Genomic DNA, 23,034 nt, shown 5'->3' with positions numbered 1-23,034 from the left:
ACCACTATTTGTAAAATTACTTTTCTGAGAGGTTTTCTAGAATTTCAAAATGTTCTAAAATTTTATTCGTCATAAGAAAATGCACAATTTTTTATTATACAAGTTTATTTCTATCTCTTATATCTGTAGAGTTATCGAAGTTTTAGTGCCAAAAAAGTAACATGGTAACAGCAAAAGCATTTGGTATGAAATAACACTTCAATCCGCTAATTTCCGCATACAAAGTTCATTTGCAAACGCTATCAAATTCAGGGACAACCATTTGTCGCATGCTGTCTCTTGCATGCAAAAACATATATTCAAAAAATCTTGAAAGTTTGAGCGAATTCTATACATTTCTTTTATAAGAAATGTAAAAACGACGACCTTTTATAAAGATTCAAAAATTACATCACGCATGTAACAGTTATGTGTCCAACAAAAAACACCTTTAACAAGCCAACGAGGGTACCCGGGTACCCACAAATTGAAATGCTCATAACTATGGCTTCCTTTAACCGATTTGGACACTTTTAGATGTTTTGGATTCAGGAACTAGTCTACTTTTTGATTCTGTACAATAGAACCGGAATAATGGATCTGGTTTTTGGTAATCTGGATTTTCCGGAGTAATGTTCCAGTACTAGGATATGATTTGCAAATTTTAATAATGTCCTAGAAAAATGAGTATCAAAACTCTTCAAATTGTCTCGGAAGTCTGTTTTTTATTGTTACGAGACCCTATGGCAGTTTGAAAAAAGGAATTGGAATGGAATGGCCACTCACGGCCTTACGGGAACCTGCTCCGGAATGTCCGTTACGGGGTCAAATCACCAAATGGTTCCAAAACCACGAGATACAGCCTACTGATGCAATTCCAAGAATTTTGATACCTATATTGCTAGTATTCCATTGAAGTTCGCAAATAGTACCCCAGCACTGCTTCCGGAAACTCGGATTCCCGGGAACCGAATGAAGTAACCCGATTCATTTTTACCAAGTCCAAAAGTGGATGAGTTTCTGAATCCAAAACGGCCAAAAGTATCGAAATCGGTTGGATATTACCTTAGTTATGGGAATTTTAGTTTTGTGGGTACCCGGGTACCCACGTCGGCCTGTTACGTAGTAAAAAAATTCAGGAGCCCCTCCTCACTCCCACCCTTACTATATCAACAATATTATTAACCCACAAGCTTGACTTAGTGAAGTTCTAAGATGTCACAAAATTTCAATTTCCAGCTATGGATAAAACATAGGAATTTAATTAATTGAAACTTAAAAAGATACCCGGGTACCGCGGCGGACACACAACGGTTAAGGGTAAAAAGAGGAAGTATGAAGCATCTTGTTACATGAGGAAGAGTAAGGAAGGGGCAGGGGTTAACATAGCTTACCAACTACAAAATGGAATCAAGCATTAGAAATATACCAACTATGCTTTCAATTCTAAAATCTTGTAGATTGGATTGAAATTACAATAAAATGTCTTCATCTCCACTTGTATCGCTTTCAGTGACTGTGTTGTCACCCGGGCCGACCAAAAGATTTTTCGCATCCTCCGAAAACGGAAATCCTCTGATTTATGAAACTAGAGGATCGGATTCTCCAGCAATCGGTGTACTAGATTTGTGTTGGTTTCTACCCTGGAGAACTCTCTGTAATTTCGTGAGCCTTCGTTCAAGGATTGCGGGGTTTCTACTGACAATTGACCAAAAGGAATTAGGAAAGACGAAATCACTTTGGCTCCATGAAATACGATTATATGTACCGACGCTGACAATCATACAGGTCAACGACAATTTGTGAAGTTTTAAACGCATATTCATCGAAATTTTTACGGTCGATTTCACATCCTGAAAATAATAAATTGTATTCTTAATATTAACTTAAGAAGTAAAAGCATGCCTTTATCAGAGGTTCGGATATCAGTAGCGTCTGGCTAAAATGGCACGTTCCCCACATTTATCGGAAATTTGTGTCTTGCCAAGAATCGTCTTTTCATCATTTCCCTGATGGGAAGGATTGGGGAAGTGGTTAGGGGTAAGGAAAATAACGACACAGAACAATTAAAACAGAGCATTCTGCACCCCCGGAGGGATGCTGAACGATCTGCAGGTGCTACAATAGCAGAAATTAAACTTCAAACCCCCGGAGGGATTTGGAATTTTTATTTAAGCATTGAGCCGATGTATCAACACCCCCGAGGGGATATTGAGATAACAGAACGACCACACCCCCGAAGAGATATTGTCATTCAAATACGGCTAAAACTATAGCTATTTACTACACTGGGTTAGGAACAATAGCATATTCTTCAGTTTCAGCTCTCTGTACATAGGTTTATTTATGTATTGATAACCAAAAATCCGGGTACGTAGTTTCATTACTACAGGGCTGTTGCATATCAATAAATAATAAGATGTTCCGGAATTGGATTCAAAAAGATCACATGAATAATACTCAGCGCACTAAATTGTGCTTGGAAAAATGTAACAAATTCTTTGACATTTTCGGACTCACATCCGGCAGAAAAATCTTTAAATGGACGTAAGTTTGCATGGTTGGCATGTTCGGGTGCAGCCCAATAGCGAATCTAGTGCTTTACCCAACTTATCGGCTGTGGTTAAACTGGTTCTGGACTAACGAAATCAGTCGCAGCGCCAGCTTTAGCTAGTTCGTAAACCCCTTCATTTCCAGAAATACCGGAATGATCGGGTACCCATGGAAGGTAGATCGCATTTGAAATGCTGAGTTCTTCGATTTAGGTTCGGCATGCGATTACTAATTTCGATCTCGAATCTGACGAACTAAGTGCTTTCAGGGCAGTCTAACTGTCAGAGCAAAAACTGCAAATTTACTGTTGAAGTGCTGATTGTACGCCACACAGAATCGCAAAGATTTCTGCTTGGTATACGGTATAGTATCTACCAAGCGAACGATATTCGTTTAGTCTCATTCCATGACAATAGACACCAGCATCGGCTAGGCTCTCCAACAAAGAACCGTCAGTATAATAAACGACGCATTCTTCAAGTTGTCGCTCCATCTGGCCAGACAGCCATTCCCCGCGAAGAGGAATTCTCACATTGAAAGTTCTAAAAGGAAAACTACATGTGCGTGTAAGATCACTAGGAGCAAGTGTATATTCATCCCAAGTTACCATTTGGGGCCACAGTCTGTGTGTGGATAGTTGCACGATCTATTGGGTTACTGTTTGAGGGCCCAGAAACCTTAAGACGGTATGCACAAGAAAGAGCTTCAGAAACACATATAGTGGTTTTATGTTCAAGAGTGCCTCTAGAGCGTAGGTATTGTCGAGAACGCACTAGTCATCGACCATCCTCTGAAGATGGTTTAATTTTGATTGGGTTGTCATGACTTCTCCCTTCTGCTACCAAACAAGGCACTCGCATGCCAGTATTGGTTTAGCAATTGTTGTGTAGATCCACTAAATGTATTTGGGTTTGAGTCCCCAAGATTTACCGAAAGCCCGTCTACATTGGTCGAAGGCCATGCAAGCTTTCTGATTCCTATTACAAAAAGACCCTAGTTAAGTTTTGAGTTTGAAGAATCACCTCAACGTACTTAACTTTATCTGCGATAATAATTTCAGAGTCAAAGAACTGCATTGTACGAGCCCCGGTTGTAATCCTTCGTTGCGTGAATAGCACCATTGATGTTTTGTCCAACATGAAGACACTATTGCTCAACAACACATAAGGTTTGTTGCATCAAATCAAAGAGTGTGTTAATGCAAATTCCGGTGATCATTATATCATAATAATCGGCAAAACCATACGTCATTAAGTTTCCTCAACAAGCCATCGGCGACAAGGTTCCATAGAAGTGGTGACAGCACACCACCTTGAGGACATCCTGAGGAACTCAGTTTACTTATCTCTACTTGTCTTAACGATGAGCACAGATGTCGGTTGCTAAGCATTGCGTGTATCCAGTTCGTGATATATGAAAGTACTCCATGACCTCGTGCTGTTTCTACAATGGATTCGAAAGTAACGTTGTCAAAAGCACATTCAAAATCAAGAAAAACTCCTAAACTTGATTGCTTTTGTGAAAAATCTTTTTCAATGTTGTAGACAATATTGTGTAACAGGATGGTAGTAGACTTCCCGCGCTGGCATGCTTGTTGCATTATATGCAGTGGGTGCTCACTCAAGCTAACATCTCGAATGTAGTGGTCGATTAAACGTTACACTGATTTGAGAAAGAAGGAGGTCAGATTGATAGGTCTAAAGCTCTTTGCCTCCTCATAAGGAACGCGGCCACCTTTGGGAATGAATTTTACAGTTATTTCCCGCCACGCTAATGGAATGTATCCTGTAGCAAGACTAGAGGTAAGAACCTTTTACAAAATATGCTTGAAGAGTTCATTTACTTTTTGTAGTAGAATAAGAATGATTCCTTCCTTTCCCGGAGACTTATACGGAGCAAAATTTTCAATCATCCATTTGCTCGCTTCAGTTGTCACAATTCTACGAGCAACTGCCCAAGAATCACAACTACTCAGAGCTGTCGTCGATGATTGCTCCGTACAGCCTGAAAAGTGTGTTTGTAGTGGTCCCAGTTCATAGATTTGTGATTACATTATGTGACGATATCTAAAGAGACGTTTAAATGAACGAAGATGATGTACTTATAATTAGATAACGACGGTTCGATCTCGTTGGGGGCGAGCTAGTTTGCTAACTCACACGTAATACCGTCAGAGCAGAGAGTTACATCTAACACCCCTTCCTCACCAGATCGTGCAAATGTAGGGCGATTTCCTCCATTAGGTATATGCAGATTTGTGCTGCTTAAGTATTTCATTAATTTACTACCTCTCAAATTGATAGCTGAGTCGCCTCTGAGATAATGTGATGGATATTTGCATCACTGCCGATTATGAGTGGAAGCCTATTTCGGCAACATTATAATTCAGACCTTTTGAAAACATCAAAAGCGATGATTCAATATGCAGAAAATATGCCAAACAATAGACGAATTATTTCTATATGATACCAACAGATATATTTACTGTGATACCACAAATATCGCGAGTTGTGAGATTGAATATAAGATATGCGTTAATAACACTATTCACAAGTATACATGCACGAGGCATTTCACGTGGATTTGTCATGGAATATTTGTTGAAAGCTACGAAGAAGGATATAAGTAGCTTTCTAACATTGATGTTTCCTGTCTCATTTTAGAATCTTTGAATTAATTAAATGAGGTAATAAATTATTTATGTGATGAAGTATTGTCATCGAATTCAATTCTTCAACTGTTTATATTATTCAGTCATTGAGGCCCCTTAGTTCAATAATGACCAAGGCCCCTGAGTTAGCTTAATACGGCCCTAATGACGCACAACTCTGAATTAGGTTGTCGATTTTCAGAATGAAAAATGCATAATCTCTCACCACGAGAATGGCAAAGGCAAACATCGTAGCCGATTCTCAGCGTACAGGACAATTGCAAAAATAATAAAATGAATAAATTTTCAAATGCTTTCTGTGCCCTCCTTTGCAACACTTCTTACATCACCCACATCCAATGTGTAAAATTCCAAGCCGGCACACTTTAGCATAGTGAAGACCTAAAACTACAAATGTTAATGGTTATGATTAAAATTTTAACACCACCCACATTCAAAGCAGGTACGACTATGGCAAATATTCGAATCCCACTTCGCTGCTACACCATTTCCGTCGACCCTCGCTCAAATGGCTAGCAGACTTTTGGCTTTCTGGCAGTTAAAGGTAAATTATTATCCTATCTACAGACACGCAAATCAGTGATTAGAGGAATTTGTAGTAATAATATGCCATATTTCGGTTGGTAAGCTGATGGTGGGACGGAAGTTCGCTTAATATGTCCGAAAGAGGAAACCGGTTGTGTTGTTTGTTTGAAGTTGGTGTGGACGTGTTTAGTAGCTACAAGGTGACAAATGTCACCTGACCTCAATGTTCTTTAATTGACTCACCTACAACGTTAAGATATCCCATCTGACTCTTCATCGGATCCGTGTTGATCTGGCACATGTACCAACCCTTATCCGATTCCTTGATGTCCTTGATTCGGAGCTGCCAGATCCGTTGTTCCGTGTGGGTGATCGAAATTCGCTCACTTTTGGTAATCACCAGTGTTTCGATTGTCAGAATCGTTTGAGTATCCACTCGAAGCCACGCGACCTGGAAGTCGAACAGAATCGAAACGAAATTGGATGGAAATTGATTAAATGCAACGTTAAACCTCTTCGACTGCCGATGAACCGTTATTAGAGGAAAAATTACCTTATATTTGTGTAAGTCGTGAACCGTGCACGTCATCACGCCCTCCCGGCCGACCGGAACAGTCACATTTGAAATCGGTGCACTGAATTTGGGATCGACTGGCAAAGGGAAGAGAGAAAAGAACAAGAAAAGAATAAAACGTCAATTAAGTTGTTTCCTAGCCAAATAAACTGCATACGTATGAACACAACGATGAAAGGTGCAATATTATGACTTGTTGTTTGGCATTTCCGCTAGCTCACCGCCTACCCATCCTGGGAAAGTTTTGCAACGGCAGTCGGAATGGGACTTTTTTCGTTACACGGACGGCGTGTCGGTTGTTGAACTAAAAGGTATTTTTCATTGCTAGGTATTATCGTATGATTGAGGAATATTGTAACTAACAATTGTTTGTGTGTTTTGGACAATCATAAACTAATGTATGCCGAACAGGCAAAAATCTTTATTTATCCAAAGTTTATAAAATTATAGAAATTTCCCTCCGAGTTCACACGCCGTTTCCATCGGTTTCTGCCCAACCGACGCCTGTCTCCCGGGACCCGGAAGTTGTGGCAAACCGTAATTATATGTACTCTGAACTCCTGCAAACATGTGTGTACTTATCGAATGAACAACTTCATGACGACCGCAGAGTGTAACCGAAGTGAGCAAGGCTTGCGGTTGCATCGTACCGGCGGAGTCCTTAAGTGCCGGACCTGCGGAAATTGATTGGCTCGGCGATCTCTGATGGGTGGTCAGTGCTAAGTTTTGTGCGGTTGCCACTGCTGGTGTAATGAATCAATGAGTCGTGCCGTAAATGATTGCCTTCAGTCAGTTTGGCTGGGCGGTGGTGGAGAGGAGGCGCAGGTTGCTAACCAACCCAACTTTCGACTTAAGTAGGTAAAACAAACTGGTGAGATTTACTCTGGGGGTTAAGTTTTCTGCAAACGGAAGATGATGCTGGAAAGTTTTCCATGCTCGATGTATAATTTGCCATTGAGGAAGCTGTTTCAGCAGTCGAGCAGCTCGAGAGTTTTGCTGATTCACACAAATCATAATCCTTGGTAAGCATGAAGTAAACTGTGTAAATATCGTTCAGTAAGCGATACATATTGGATCCATACAAAAACACCACACTGCAAGTTTCGTTTTATTCCACAAACGTGGATATTTTTCTATTCAAAATGGATTGGTGTTGGTGTTGGCCTCTTTCATAGCCAATTACATATCTGAAAGGCGATAAAGCAGCAATAATTCCGTAAAACAAAACTCCCAAGCCACAACATGACTAACAGTCTTGTTAACATCTCAATTATTCATTTTGAATATTCATAACGCACTACTAAATGATCCCGGTTACCCTCCCATTCCCGCAGCGGCGAAGCAAAATAAGCCGTTACTTGTATACGAGGTTGTATCAAAATCATGTTTTAACTTCCGGTTGAGTTCTCCTTCCCCTATCGCACCCTCCCCTCAATCGTCGCAGTCAATCTATTTTATGATGACGCTGACGCCCGAGGAGTGTGGCTACGTTTGTCGGTGATTCAAATCAAGAAAACGAGCCCAAGCTGTTAAGAAACAAATGCTTCCAAAGGGTAGTAAAGCTACCGTGCCAATCCACGGCCTAGCCACGTAATTTCCCCGGGAACCAGCAGTAGTAGTATATATAGCGAAATGTCAGATGATAACATTTAGACTGAGGAAATGATTTGCTTTGTGGTAGGAAAAAAAGGCCAAACACCCGGATCGAAGGATAAGAAGTTATTTGCTCAATTAAAAGCTTTTAAATTCCCTGACATAAGCTGAGGCAGTTGCTTTTCGAACAACAAGCTGTTTTTTTACAATATTTTAGTTTTGATTTCCAATTTAGCAGGCGTTTAGTTGCCTTGGGAACCATGACCTTGGTCGATAATTTATAGACAGAGTAGACAGACAGCGCTAAATAAAAGAAAAAAGGAATGCGTAATGTTAGTAACAGTAGGGCAGAGTGGGTACGCTTGATCCCAGTTTTGTTTTTTACTTATAACTTTTCAATGAAATTAAAATTTCAATTGCAATATTCGCTATCTTGTAGTTACTTTGAATTGTAGGAGCTGTGAATAATGTGTAAATCGGAAAGCTATGTCCTTTCAGTAATATGAACAGTTTTGAAAATGATGCCAAAACGAGGTTTTCGTAAAATCGTGCGGTAACTTGATCCCCCGCCTACTAGGGCTAAAGAAACAAAGCCCACTATGACCTATAGATACGAAAATTCAGCTAACCACCTATGCTGATAAATTAAATAATAAGACTACCTTTTTAGATGCACGACAAACTTTAAGCACAGTAGAAAGTCGAGACAAGTATTTGCGGTAAATCAATGCTGTTTAACTGGCTTTTTCAATCTTCTATAACTTATACCATCATTTGTTCACGGAAAAAAACATTATTAGATTAAAAAACATTATTAGATTAATAATTCCCGGTACGTTATGAAAATTATGTTTTTCTAATTCTATGCATTTCGGAAGTGTTTGAGAGAACTAATGATAGGGATCAAGTATACCTATTTTTACAGGGATCAAAGATACCTGTTATATGAGGTGAATAAAATTTAATTTTTTGCATGTGTAGTGAAACTTTCTATTCGAAATACGTGTTTTTCTAGGCAAAAACCCTTATAAAGTAATCGTACTTGAAAATATTCATAAATAATTAGTTCGACGATCTCATACAACCGTTCAAAAAATTTGTGAAAAGATCTTCGAGAAGGATTTAAACACATATTTTCTAAAATATTATACAACTTTTCCAAACCAAATGTAATACATCAGATTTGTTTTTTAAACATCATAAACGATCAAATACTTCATTTTCTTTTTATATTGCGATAACTTTATGCGTATAGAATAGGAGATATGGCCAGGGAATCAAATATCCCCAAGGAGCAAGCATCCTCACTCTCCCCTAACAGTGAAACCAAAGTCCTTATATAGGAAGGTCCAAGCAAGCGTCAAAACAAAAATTGCCTCTGCGCTCGTATGTGTGACAGTTTCTATTGGCGAATGGTAGCGTCTACGTCACCGTACCACTTTTTATAGTCTGTCTCTGTTCACTACCACTAACAGTTTTGACGCATGCTAGGACCTTGTTTAGAGGGACTTTGCAGTGAATCACATTTTTAAATGATTTAATTTTGGTGATAATATATGTTATTTGTGAAGCCAAAAGTGGTACATAAGGACAATTCATAGATTATGTAACGCAAAAATTGCCCAAAATTGAGTCCCCTCTCCCCCCATGTAACCAATTGTCACAAATTTCTCTATCCCCCCCTCCACTATTACGTAACAAATTCTTCGAAATATTTTTTTTGTTCAGTAAAAACATGTTACGTACTGCTCTAGCTTTCTCCCCCTCCCCCATATGTCACAACATGTCACAATTTGTCGTAATCCCTCCCCCCATAAACGCGTTACGTAATTTTTGAATGGTCCCATAGTAACAATCTGTTGCTAACTAATACATATATTTTTTTCTAACTGGTAAAATTCACGAGAAATAATTTTTTTTTTGGATAATAAACAATCGGTGCTATAATTTACCAGTGTGCCCCATAAGTAGGAATTATGTATCACGGCGTCGTCTATTAGACGAATTTCGCACCAACTCACAATCTTCGAACAAAAGTCGGACAAAACTAAAAATGTAAGGTAATTTTGGGGTGCTGTGCTCATTTTTAATGTCAAAAGTTATAAAAGATAAGATAAATTTTCCCATACAGTTTTATCGAACCTTTCTTTTAAGCATAATACCGTTTTTATGATAAATCTTTTTTTTACCCTCTCCAAGGTTTAGGTGTTTGACGGTATTGCAAACATCATCAAGCATCAATTGCTTTAAGATGGGTATTGCATTACGCCTCGATAGTCGTGCATCGAGGAAACCGAGAGGGCTTATGCGCCTTTTTTATGTTATATGTTTCTTCATACTCTGCACCTGCGCATACCAACGCTAAACCACTGGTCTATGCGCGGTGTCGTGGCCGACCGGCGCACAGTGGCACGACTTAGTACAAAAGGTGGACTAAAGTCCAAACTTTTCCGTATCGGTTCATATAGGACGTTTTTATGTAATTTTGGTACGCTGAATTGGTTTTCGATATTAAAACATTTCAAAAATAAACATTTACTATTCATTAGGGTGTCTCGAAAATATTTTTTTTTCTAAATCGTTCTTAAAATTTGTGTATATTAATTTTCGTGTGCTAAATCGTTTTTGATATTAACATTTGCAAAAAAATTCATTATACTTTGGGGTGGCTCAAAAATAATTATTTTGTTGTAAAGGTTAAAATTTTTTTAAAGACATTTTTGTGCACTGAATTCCTATGTTGGTTATAGAAAATAGAAATTAACTTTACTACTTATTAGAGTGGCTCAAAAGTAAATATTTTGTCTTTTATAAAGATTTCTTTCAATTGTTATTTTGGAATTTATTTTCCGTATTGAAACGAATTGATTGACATCTTATTATGGGGCTTTAGAAATGACTATATTGTTTTTAAGGATCAAATAAGATGTGATTGTCTAATTTTGGAACGTTTAATTCATTAGTGGGTTACTTGGTATGAAAACTACATTTTTTTCATTTTCAAAACAAACATTTTGAGCGTCTTAGTGGAATATTGATTTACATTCACTAATCAACAAGATGGTTAACGATTTTGTTTTGGCAGATGTGTTTTAAGTTGCTTAGATTGCTTATTTCATACCTTAAATTAAAATAAATCCAAAATCCTTTTTTCGCGTATATGGTTCATTTAAAAATGGACTTATTGTATTTGGATAATATCGCATACCCTTAAGCTATATCAGTGCTATGCAAACTAGGAAAAAATAGTCTCACCAAATGACTAGAACTCAACTGTGTTCACTCAATTTGACAGTTATTGCGTAAGTTAGCCAAACTTGTTCATGAAACATTTTATGACACATTTCAGATGGTTGAAAATATTTGCTGAATTTTAAACATTCTTAATTCCTTTACCACCTAAAAACCATACTTCCCACTCGGCTCCTTACTCGCTAGTAAAACCCTTGTAGATCATGCTCTAAATGCTATTTTTGCATAAATTAGTCATAAAGTGAATATTCAAATTAAATATCAGTAATGACCATGCGTCTCCATTCACAGTTTTTTCAAATTTTGACTGCTTATCGCAAGTTTTCGCAAAACTAGCATAGGCTCATTTTAAAGAGAAAATGAAAAGCTTTCGAATGAGCATAGTGTGATCGCGGGCATTCACGGGCGTCGTTGTTGTTATCGCTTTAGAAGTTCGAATTCAATAAAAATTCATGACAATCAATTATCTAAACACTAACTAATCCAACTAGTGACTTATTTTTGGCGATTTTACGATGTAATTTTATCACACGGATAATGTTGGTGAAGTAATGCAATTCATAAAATCAACCGTTTCTTTGAAAAACGAGAATAACCGTATATAGTTCCTATGGTCAAATAATGCAAAAAACACTTGAGTTATGCCCTTCAAAAAGCTGTTAAAAATTCATTTTGCATTCAAATTACCTAAAATCTCGCGAAAATCTCTCTGATGGCTCAGCTGATACGAGAAAAATACTAGTGAGAATATCGCATAACCTTCATATATGGACTTAAGTCCGGGCTTGTCCCACTGTGCAGCATTTTGGGGTTGAGGATAATTTAAAATTGCTGAGTATTTGGTCTTGTCGGGTTGTATTCCTTGGTCTGAGATATGATGTCCTAAGAAAGTTACGTCTGCACAAAAGAAATTACATTTAGCTGGATTTAATTTTAAGTTGTAATGTCTTAGATTTTGGAAAACTTTTTCTAAATTACTCAAATGGTGTTTAATGGAACAACCAATGACGATTATGTCATCGATATATAAAAATGCGCTTTCTGGCGGTAGTCCACTAAGGGCTATCGTCATCATGCGTTGGAAACTATTCGGTGAGATATTAAGACCGAATGGTAATCTATTGAATTCGTAATGTCCTGAATTTGTTGAAAAGGCTGTAAAATGTTTTGAATTTTCTTCTATCTCGATTTGATGAAATCCTGACATTAAGTCGAGCGTAGAAAAATATTTAGCTCTGCCTAATTGATCTAGTATGTCATCAATTCGTGGTAGTGGGAATTTATCTGCAACTACTTTTTTGTTTAATTGTCTGAAATCTACTACAAGACGCCATTTTTTGTCGTTATTCGTAGATTTCTTGGGAACTAATAATACGGGGGAATTGTAAGGGGATGTTGAAGGTTGTATTATGTTATTGTCTAGCATTTTCTTAACATGTTTGTCAATTTCCGTTCTGTGTACTTCTGGTATTCTATAATTTTTTATGTATACGGGTGTTTGGTCATTTAAGTTAATCTTTTGTTTGTAGAAATTGTTGTGCGTTAAGGTGTCATTTTCCAAAGTGAATATATCGTTGTATTTTGCGCATAAGTCTTTAAGTTTTTCTTTTGCAAAAGTGGGAGTATTGTCTAACTTAAGTTCTGATATACATTTTTCTTTTCTGTTAGTTTGAGCTGCTTGATTAAGCGTAAAAATATTATAGTTTTCTAAGGGTTGAATGAAATCTGTGAAATCTTTACGAATTTTAACGGTATGATTTGTAGTGTTAATGAGTTTAATCATAGGATTACTAGTGTTGAGAATTGAATTTGCACAAAATACTCCTGGTTGAATTTCTTTTGATAGTATTACATAGTCTTGGTGTGAGTTTTGTATTGTAATTTGTCTGTATACTTCACAACGTGGTGGTATTAAAATCTCTTCATTTATAGTGTCTTGTATAGGAATTTCAATTTGATGTGAGTTAATAAAACTTGATAGAGTCCATGTATCGTAGTCTATTATGCAATGAAATTTGGTTAAGAAATCACGACCTAATATTCCGTCGGTAGGTATTGGTAAGTTTTCTGGAATTATATGAAACTGGTGGGATACTATACAATCCGTAGTTAAATTTAAAGGGTTTTCTATACATCCTAGTGTATCTATAGCTTGTTGATGTATGCCTGTAATAGAGCATTTTTGATTATTGTTGATTTTTTCTGTGCTTTTTAATTTTGAAGGTTTCAGAACAGATATTTCTGCTCCTGAGTCAATGAGGAATGTACATTCATTGCTAAAATTTTGAGAATCTAAAGTTATAAAATTTGATAGGGCAGTACTTATGTTGAAAACATGTTTTATTGCTGTGTATGCTGAATATTTGCTATCTGATATTGGTGTTGCTGTAGTTGTCTGTCGGTTTGTCGAGCAGTTCGGTATTGAAAATTTTCTTGTCCCCCAACTGGTTCCTGTTGAGGGACCAGTTGGTTTTCCGGAGTCAAGTAATAAACGTTAGGTCCTCGGTTCCTGTTGTAGCTTTGAGGTCTAAAATTATTTTGGTAAAAATTATTATTTCTTTGACCATGGTTCCTGTAATAATTACGATTTTGTCCACGGTAGTAATTTCGATTGTCGTTTCGATTTCGATTGTCATTTCGATTGTCATTCTCCCGATTGAAATATCGATTGTTATTAGTATTTTGGACATTGTTCCTATGAAAAGAATTATGTCCTCTTTGTGGTCTGTTATCGTTTCTTCTATTATATTGGAAAACGTTAGCTGTGTTCTGTGAACCCTTTTCGGCTTCATTTTCAGCTGCCTTTTCTACGGCTTTGGACAATGTGTCAAATTGTCCTGCCTTTAGCAGTAATTTTGTGTCTTCATGCTTAGTACCACTTGTAAGCGCTTTTATTCCCGCACTTGTGGCTAATTTTGACGCGGTTTCTAAAGGAACGTTTTCGTTAATATAGGCGCGTTCCAATTCTAGCGTAAGTTTTTCGATCCCTTCCGTAAATTGTTCGAAACTATCACGCTGCTTAATTGCGTTTAGTTTCGCTATTATTGTGTTTGGTTCGATTTTCGTTCCGCATTTTTCTTTTAATTTTATTATAATGTCGTCTAAGCTATTTGCGTTATCTGATACTGCTGCTCGGGCTTTACCTTCGAGTCTTGAAAGTATTGTTTGTATTGCTGCTAGTTTATTTGCCTCCGTGATAAGGGGTTTACACGCGCTAAGTGCAGCAATTATACTTTCTAATTTGTCGCCTTTCCCGTCGTAAGGCGGTACAAGGGATGTAATCACTTTTATAATTTCTAAAATACTTGTCATTTTATAACGTTTTCTTAACCTTACACAAAATATTACACAGTTCACTGCTGCTTTGAATTTAAAGTTATCTTTAATATTTCTCAATTTTGATTGTATAATTTGGCTTATTTCATTGTAGAGCTGCCTGCTAATTTTTATATTAATTTCAAATCTTGTTACCTCAATTTCTGACTCATACTCTACTAGTAGGTCAGTTATGTTTTTATAATTAATCTGTAGTTGTAATAGTTTTTTATTAAGCGTATGCCTTTTATATTTTCGATAAGGAGTCTTTTCAAAATTGTTTTTTAATTTAATAAGCTCGTGTATACTATTTTCTATTATTACTTCTGCATCCATTTACCTTTATGCTGCTGCTGCTGCTGAGGTGTGTGTGTGAGGTTGTTTGTTCCTTGCTGTATGTCGAGTCTAGGCACTCCTGTACCCGATGGCGATCACATAACTTCATTTGGCTTGTGTCCTCAACTGGCAGAATCCTAGAATTTGTCCACCGAGACATTTCTGAATGGCTGCTTCGTGAGTTCCCTCGCTGGTGGATTTTTGAATTTTTTTTTTTTTTAAATTTTTGTCCCTGCGGACCACTGTTTCCTAACACTGCATCGTCTCTTTTTTGAAATTCATCGCTCTAAACTTCCTCGAGTTTGGCCAATGACTTGGCTGCTACTATAGCGTGACGCTTCAGACGTCGGGTATATTCTCGGTGAAGCGTGAATAATAGTAGTAATGATACTAATGCGATTAGTATCCAGAGTTTCACCTCATGATTATCATGATTCTCTGTATGTTCTTCTAATGTGTTGATAATATTGACCTGTGGATCACCCTTGTGTTCTACGGTCTTTGAATAAGTTTTTCCCATTTCGTCACACTACTGGTTTTTCTACGACGCGACGCGAGCTAACCTGTCACGGTCTGCCATGTAGCAGGTTAGCTTTGTGGGTGGAGAAGGCTGTGATACCGTTGGTATAATTCGGTATCCATACTATGGTGGGTTACGAAAGTAATCACCAGTATGGACCGAATATTCAAGGTTCCGATTGCCTAAAGTTAACTGATCAACTGATCATTTATTTGTCGCAGCGCAAGTGTTTTTATACTGTTTTCCTATTTACATTTTGTGTTTACATTCTTATTCTAGCCCTACGCTTTGGGTCAGCGAGACCGCTGGAGTGCACATGTTCTAGCCAGTAGGTCAGTTGAGTTGTAGGTTGTGCAATATGAAACCTTTACCGCTCGTCGCGAGTGGGTCATAGGAATAGAGTAAAATCGTGTTGTGTGGCAATTGTCAACATATGGTTGCAATTGCTTTCTTAGCATATTTTGGATATTTAACTTGGGTCGGTCGATCGGTTGGTGCTTAGCTAGGGATGCACATAACAGTAGAGATATACTAATAAAAGGAATCATAACATGCCTAATAAAGAAAAAAAGATGCAACGAACTTGACTAGAAGTGTATAAATTGAACAATACTATTTTGGTATACATAAATAATGGAAAAGCAAACTAATAGATGTACAAAAGAAACAGACTAATGAAGTAGAATAGAAAAACATATGTAACATGCAATCAAACTCGTCTAAATGCAGCAAATGTTGTATATTTATCATTAACGACAATTGCATGCTGTTAGACTTTCATCATTCTATGCTGGCCGGGACCCTAATTTATCCAACCCGACTTTCCCGAATGAATAGAACCAAATGCTCAGATTGATCACCAGAAGTATTAGCCACTATACTATCATATACGTCAGTTCTGCATCCATTCCCTGACCTAACTATCACAAATACTCAGGCGAATACATACATAGATAGACATACGACTAGCACATAACAGTTGTACACTAATGCGAAAAACCACGATTATCACAAAGCTACAACTAATAGGTTTCTGCTTATTCTACTTTATTAAATTAATTTAATTAGTATATTCACGATGACGAAGTCGAACGATAAATGGACACACAATGACTCCCTCCGTGAGCCCCGTCCACGAATACCACCAATAGAGCAATATTTGCAAACAGCAAAAGTCAATCTACGTCGATCCGCCGCACAGTGGGACAAGCCCGGACTTAAGTCCATATATGAAGGTTATGCGATATTCTCACTAGTATTTTTCTCGTATCAGCTGAGCCATCAGAGAGATTTTCGCGAGATTTTAGGTAATTTGAATGCAAAATGAATTTTTAACAGCTTTTTGAAGGGCATAACTCAAGTGTTTTTTGCATTATTTGACCATAGGAACTATATACGGTTATTCTCGTTTTTCAAAGAAACGGTTGATTTTATGAATTGCATTACTTCACCAACATTATCCGTGTGATAAAATTACATCGTAAAATCGCCAAAAATAAGTCACTAGTTGGATTAGTTAGTGTTTAGATAATTGTTTGTCATGAATTTTTATTGAATTCGAACTTCTAAAGCGATAACAACAACGACGCCCGTGAATGCCCGCGATCACACTATGCTCATTCGAAAGCTTTTCATTTTCTCTTTAAAATGAGCCTATGCTAGTTTTGCGAAAACTTGCGATAAGCAGTCAAAATTTGAAAAAACTGTGAATGGAGACGCATGGTCATTACTGATATTTAATTTGAATATTCACTTTATGACTAATTTATGCAAAAATAGCATTTAGAGCATGATCTACAAGGGTTTTACTAGCGAGTAAGGAGCCGAGTGGGAAGTATGGTTTTTAGGTGGTAAAGGAATTAAGAATGTTTAAAATTCAGCAAATATTTTCAACCATCTGAAATGTGTCATAAAATGTTTCATGAACAAGTTTGGCTAACTTACGCAATAACTGTCAAATTGAGTGAACACAGTTGAGTTCTAGTCATTTGGTGAGACTATTTTTTCCTAGTTTGCATAGCACTGATATAGCTTAAGGGTATGCGATATTATCCAAATACAATAAGTCCATTTTTAAATGAACCATATACGCGAAAAAAGGATTTTGGATTTATTTTAATTTAAGGTATGAAATAAGCAATCTAAGCAACTTAAAACACATCTGCCAAAACAAAATCGTTAACCATCTTGTTGATTAGTGAATGTAAATCAATATTCCACTAAGACGCTCAAAATGTTTGTTTTGAAAATGAAAAAAATGTAGTTTTCATACCAAGTAACCCACTAATGAATTAAACGTTCCAAAATTAGACAATCACATCTTATTTGATCCTTAAAAACAATATAGTCATTTCTAAAGCCCCATAATAAGATGTCAATCAATTCGTTTCAATACGGAAAATAAATTCCAAAATAACAATTGAAAGAAATCTTTATAAAAGACAAAATATTTACTTTTGAGCCACTCTAATAAGTAGTAAAGTTAATTTCTATTTTCTATAACCAACATAGGAATTCAGTGCACAAAAATGTCTTTAAAAAAATTTTAACCTTTACAACAAAATAATTATTTTTGAGCCACCCCAAAGTATAATGAATTTTTTTGCAAATGTTAATATCAAAAACGATTTAGCACACGAAAATTAATATACACAAATTTTAAGAACGATTTAGAAAAAAAAAATATTTTCGAGACACCCTAATGAATAGTAAATGTTTATTTTTGAAATGTTTTAATATCGAAAACCAATTCAGCGTACCAAAATTACATAAAAACGTCCTATATGAACCGATACGGAAAAGTTTGGACTTTAGTCCACCTTTTGTACTAAGTCGTGCCACTGTGTGCTGATGACGTTAGACGTTTCGTCGCATTTTGCAATTACTATAGAAGATTCATACCATATTTTTCGGAAAAAACCGCCCCACTAAACGCCTTACTAATAAAAAATGCTAAATTTATTTGGACAAATGAATGCATAAATTGTTTCGAAACTCTAAAAAATGAACTTTTATGCCCAAAAATTTTACAATTTCCAGACTTTAAAAAACCATTTATTCTCAGTACAGACGCTTCAAAAATAGCTAGTGGTGCTGTACTCGAACAAGAACATAACGGAATCAGACTACCCATCGCTTACGCAAGCAAAAAATTTACAAAAGGCGAAAGTAACAAATCCACAATAGAACAAGAACTTACTGCAATTCATTGGGCAATACTACATTTTAAACCTTATCTTTACGGAAGAAAATTTACCGTCAAAACTGACCATAATCCACTAGTACATTTATTTTCCATGAAAGACCCATCGTCAAAACTGACACGAATGAGACTTGATTTGGAGGAATTTAATTTTGATATCGAACATGTGAAAGGAAAAGACAACGTCGGCGCCGATGCTCTTTCACGTGTGGAAATCAATTCTGAAGACCTTAAAAACATGTCAATCTTGCCAATACAGACAAGATCAAAAACCCGAATTACGACACAAAATCCAGTTAGTGAATCCGTAGAAAATAAGATTGATCAACTTAAAGCCTATGATTCAATTAACAACATGGACGCTTTTAACTTACCAAAAATCGTTTTTGAACCAATACCTGAACACCTGAATATAACAATCAAAACTAAAAACCTGAAAGGAATTCTTGCTCTAGCGCAACTATTTCAAAATAAAGGAAAAATATATATTGAGGAATGCATTCAAATGATAAATAATATGGCCAATACAATGAAAATGAAGAAAATTGCGATCAGTAAGCTAGATCCAATATTTGATTACGTTTCCCGGGAACAATTTAAAAAAACATGTAACGAAACACTAGGTGATGTCATAATTATACTGTACACACCAGCAAAAATAATAAAGAACGAAGATGAAATCAATAATTTGATTAAAGAGAACCACGATACCCCTTCGGGAGGACACGTAGGTATTAACAAATTACTACAGAAATTAAGACGAAATTATTACTGGACTAATATGAAAGACAGTATCTCTAAATATGTGAAACAATGTATATCATGTAGACAAAATAAACATAAAAATAAGACAAAAGAAGTCTTTGAAAAAACTACAACACCAAACAAACCATTTGAACTTATATCAATTGACACTGTAGGTCCACTAACAAGATCTACTAAAGGAAACCGTTACGCATTGACAATCCAATGTGATTTGTCTAAATATATTATAACCGTACCAATAGCAGATAAACAAGCCATTACTTTAGCCAGAGCATTAGTCGAAAACCTAATATTAATTTACGGATGCCCAAAAACAATAAAATCTGATATGGGTACCGAATATAAAAACGAAGTGTTTCAACAAATTTGCATAATATTATCAATAAATCAAAAATTTTCCACAGCTTACCATCCAGAAACCATAGGAGCCCTCGAACGAAGTCATCGTTGTTTAAATGAATACCTTAGACAATTCATAAACGAACAACATGATGACTGGGATTCTTGGCTACCATTCTTTACTTTCTTTTACAACACAACACCGCATACAGAAACAATGTTTACTCCATTCGAACTAATTTTTGGAACTCAAGCAAATTATCCAACAAATTTAAAAGAAAAAACAACTGTTGATCCAATTTACAATTATGAAACATATTATAAGGAATTAAAATATAAATTACAAATAGCAGCCCAGAAAGCAAAAATTTTGTTAGACAAATCTAAAAATAAAACAATAGTGAATCAAGCCACAAAATCAAACCCAATCAATGTTAAAATAGGAGACACAATATGGTTAAAAAGAGAAAACCGTAGAAAATTAGATCCAGTATATTCAGGACCTTTCATCATTATTAGCATACAACAACCAAACGTAACAATCAAACATCAATTATCAAACGAAACGCAAATTGTACATAAAAATAGAATAATTAAGTAATACAGAAAACAGAGACACCTGGAGGAGCCAAACAAATTTAAAATGATTACATTTCACTTTCACTTCATTACATCATTTGTCCAAAAAGGGAAGGTGTTATGTGCATCCCTAGCTAAGCACCAACCGATCGACCGACCCAAGTTAAATATCCAAAATATGCTAAGAAAGCAATTGCAACCATATGTTGACAATTGCCACACAACACGATTTTACTCTATTCCTATGACCCACTCGCGACGAGCGGTAAAGGTTTCATATTGCACAACCTACAACTCAACTGACCTACTGGCTAGAACATGTGCACTCCAGCGGTCTCGCTGACCCAAAGCGTAGGGCTAGAATAAGAATGTAAACACAAAATGTAAATAGGAAAACAGTATAAAAACACTTGCGCTGCGACAAATAAATGATCAGTTGATCAGTTAACTTTAGGCAATCGGAACCTTGAATATTCGGTCCATACTGGTGATTACTTTCGTAACCCACCATAGTATGGATACCGAATTATACCAACGGTATCACAGCCTTCTCCACCCACAAAGCTAACCTGCTACACTACCATACGCTATCTATACTCATATAGGTACAAACGCCCGTGGCCTTCGCGATAACACAAACCTGGCCACAAACACGACCATGCAATTGCAATAATCCACATATACTTACGCCCGCGATTTCGCCTACATGAAAACACCCCGGCAGTTAAGTAAACGTGGCATCTTTAAACTTCCAAACGCGGTCTCAAACGTTAACCTACCACTCGCGCGATCATGAAAAGGTCACGTCCGAAAATTTTACCAGTCTGGACTAATGCCTTCAGTTGAACCAATAAAAAAAAGTGACGCTCGTATTCACAAAACAACACGTTCCATGGTGACATGACCTGGAACTCAAGTTTCCCCATAGGGAAACGGACCACCATCTGTACTATACACTAAAAATTAAGCATCAGATTCACGGTCCGCGCGCAATCAAACAAGAATACACGCTACATCATTATAAAATCAAAATTATACACACGAAGTCACATACACGTGACAAACACGTTAATATACAAATGCTTGAGCTCTTCGCGACCATCCCCGGCACCTACACCCGCGTTCTCGTAAACATGATAACATCCCGGTGATAAAGTGAATGTCTCAGCTCCTATAAATTTTCAAACGCGGTCTCAAGCGTGAACCTAAAAACTCCCGCACTCGCACGATCATGAATCGGTCACTTCCGGATGTTTCAATCCTTGATATCAGCAGACTAGGTCCTTGCCTTCAATTGGATCAAGTAAAAAAGAAATCTCTCATATCCACTGGACACCACGTTACATGGCGACATGACCGAGGACTCTAGTGATATGGGGTAACTTACTCCCTGTCAGAATGTGAATTGTACACCAAAAACTAACTATCAGAATGAAGGTTCGCGTGACCATCCAAGAACGCACGCGTATATAGGAATGGCCACACGGTTACAAAATCCAGTCTTGTATACGCGAAGTCACATGAACGCGAGCACACGTGACAAACACGTTAACGTACGAACGCTTAAGCCCTTTGCGATTAACAACGCACACCTACGTTCGTGATCGCGCAAATTTATTAACACCCCGTTAATAAGTAGAACGTTTTAGCACTCACGAAGTTTCAAACGCTATCTCAAACACGAACCTACAAACGTCCGTTTTCGCGCGCTCATGAATCGGTCACGTCCGGAAACCATTACTCTCTGTCCTAATAACTTAGGTCCATATATTCAGTAGGGCCAATCAAAAAATAAAGTACATATCCACTAGACAACACGTTTCATGGCGACATCACCGGGCACTCTAGTGATATGGAAGATCGCACACTCTTTTAGCATCTTAGCAGTACACCAGAAAATAAAGTATTAGATTCACGGTCCGCGCGCGATTATCCAAGAACACACGCGAATATGCGAAAGGCACACGGTTATAAAATATAATTCATACACGCGAAGTTACATACACGTTAGCACACGCGATCGAACACGTTAACGTACAAATGCTCGAGCTCTTCGCGATTATACACGCGATCGCGAGTCCCTACGCCCGCACATACCTGAACCGTACAATGAATATCACATTCAGAATCACGGCCCGCTATAATTGGCCTAATGCAGTGTTTTAGTGGGCGACATGGCCTGTCTCGTCTGCAAATTGTAGTATTTGATTCTGACGGCGAGCCCTTCCGAGAACCTAGCTCTACAGCTCCAGTAGGACAACTCTCGAAAAAAAATACCATTTTTTTAATAAATCTTTTTTTACTGATCAGATATAACAGAAACTAGATACAACAACATAATAATTGGATAAAACTACTTTCAATCTGTACAAAAAAGTGTTTGTTTACGTTTTATTCAGTTGATATTTTGCACTAATCACCATGCTCCTCCATGTTAGCTAACAATGTCGATTTTACATCCCTCCGAGCAAAAATGCGCAAAACGAGACCTTGTTATTCGAAAAGTAGAGATGATTTCCCATATAATTCATAATAAGTGACCGTTCCGCACTGTTTTATCTGATTGTACGGAATACATTTGTGAAAAAAGAATTTGCTATTAACCCACTTAATATATATTTGTAATAATACTACATAGTTCGAATCAAATTTGGCGAACATGTTGAAATCCACAAAGTTCTTTAAATGCCCTTTAAAATGAAACTAGTTGTGCTCAAATCGGATTAAAATTGAAGGAGCAACATGTTTTTGAAGTGAGGATAGATACTGTGATTTCGAAAATGAATTTCATTAGAATTGTCTGACACAGCGATACAGTGAAGACCAGGGAT

The 23,034-nt window shown here is 36.9% G+C and overlaps 1 protein-coding gene across 1 annotated transcript in view; it reads right to left on the bottom strand.

Moving 5' to 3' along the window:
- LOC131683275 (neurotrimin-like) overlaps positions 1-23,034 on the bottom strand; it is a 106,756-nt gene that overhangs the window by 13,321 nt on the left and 70,401 nt on the right. The window contains exons 2-3 of the mRNA XM_058965112.1: positions 6,282-6,379; positions 5,972-6,179 (exon numbers count right to left, since the gene is read on the bottom strand). Of these exons, the coding sequence (XP_058821095.1) occupies positions 5,972-6,179; positions 6,282-6,379 (306 nt within the window). The remainder of the gene's footprint in view (positions 1-5,971; positions 6,180-6,281; positions 6,380-23,034) is intronic.

The sequence above is a fragment of the Topomyia yanbarensis genome, chromosome 2 (genome assembly GCF_030247195.1).
Source record: "Topomyia yanbarensis strain Yona2022 chromosome 2, ASM3024719v1, whole genome shotgun sequence".
Lineage (NCBI taxonomy): Eukaryota > Metazoa > Arthropoda > Insecta > Diptera > Culicidae > Topomyia > Topomyia yanbarensis.
The sequence above is the reverse complement of the archived record's forward strand: the minus strand, read 5'-3'. Positions and strand labels throughout refer to the sequence as shown.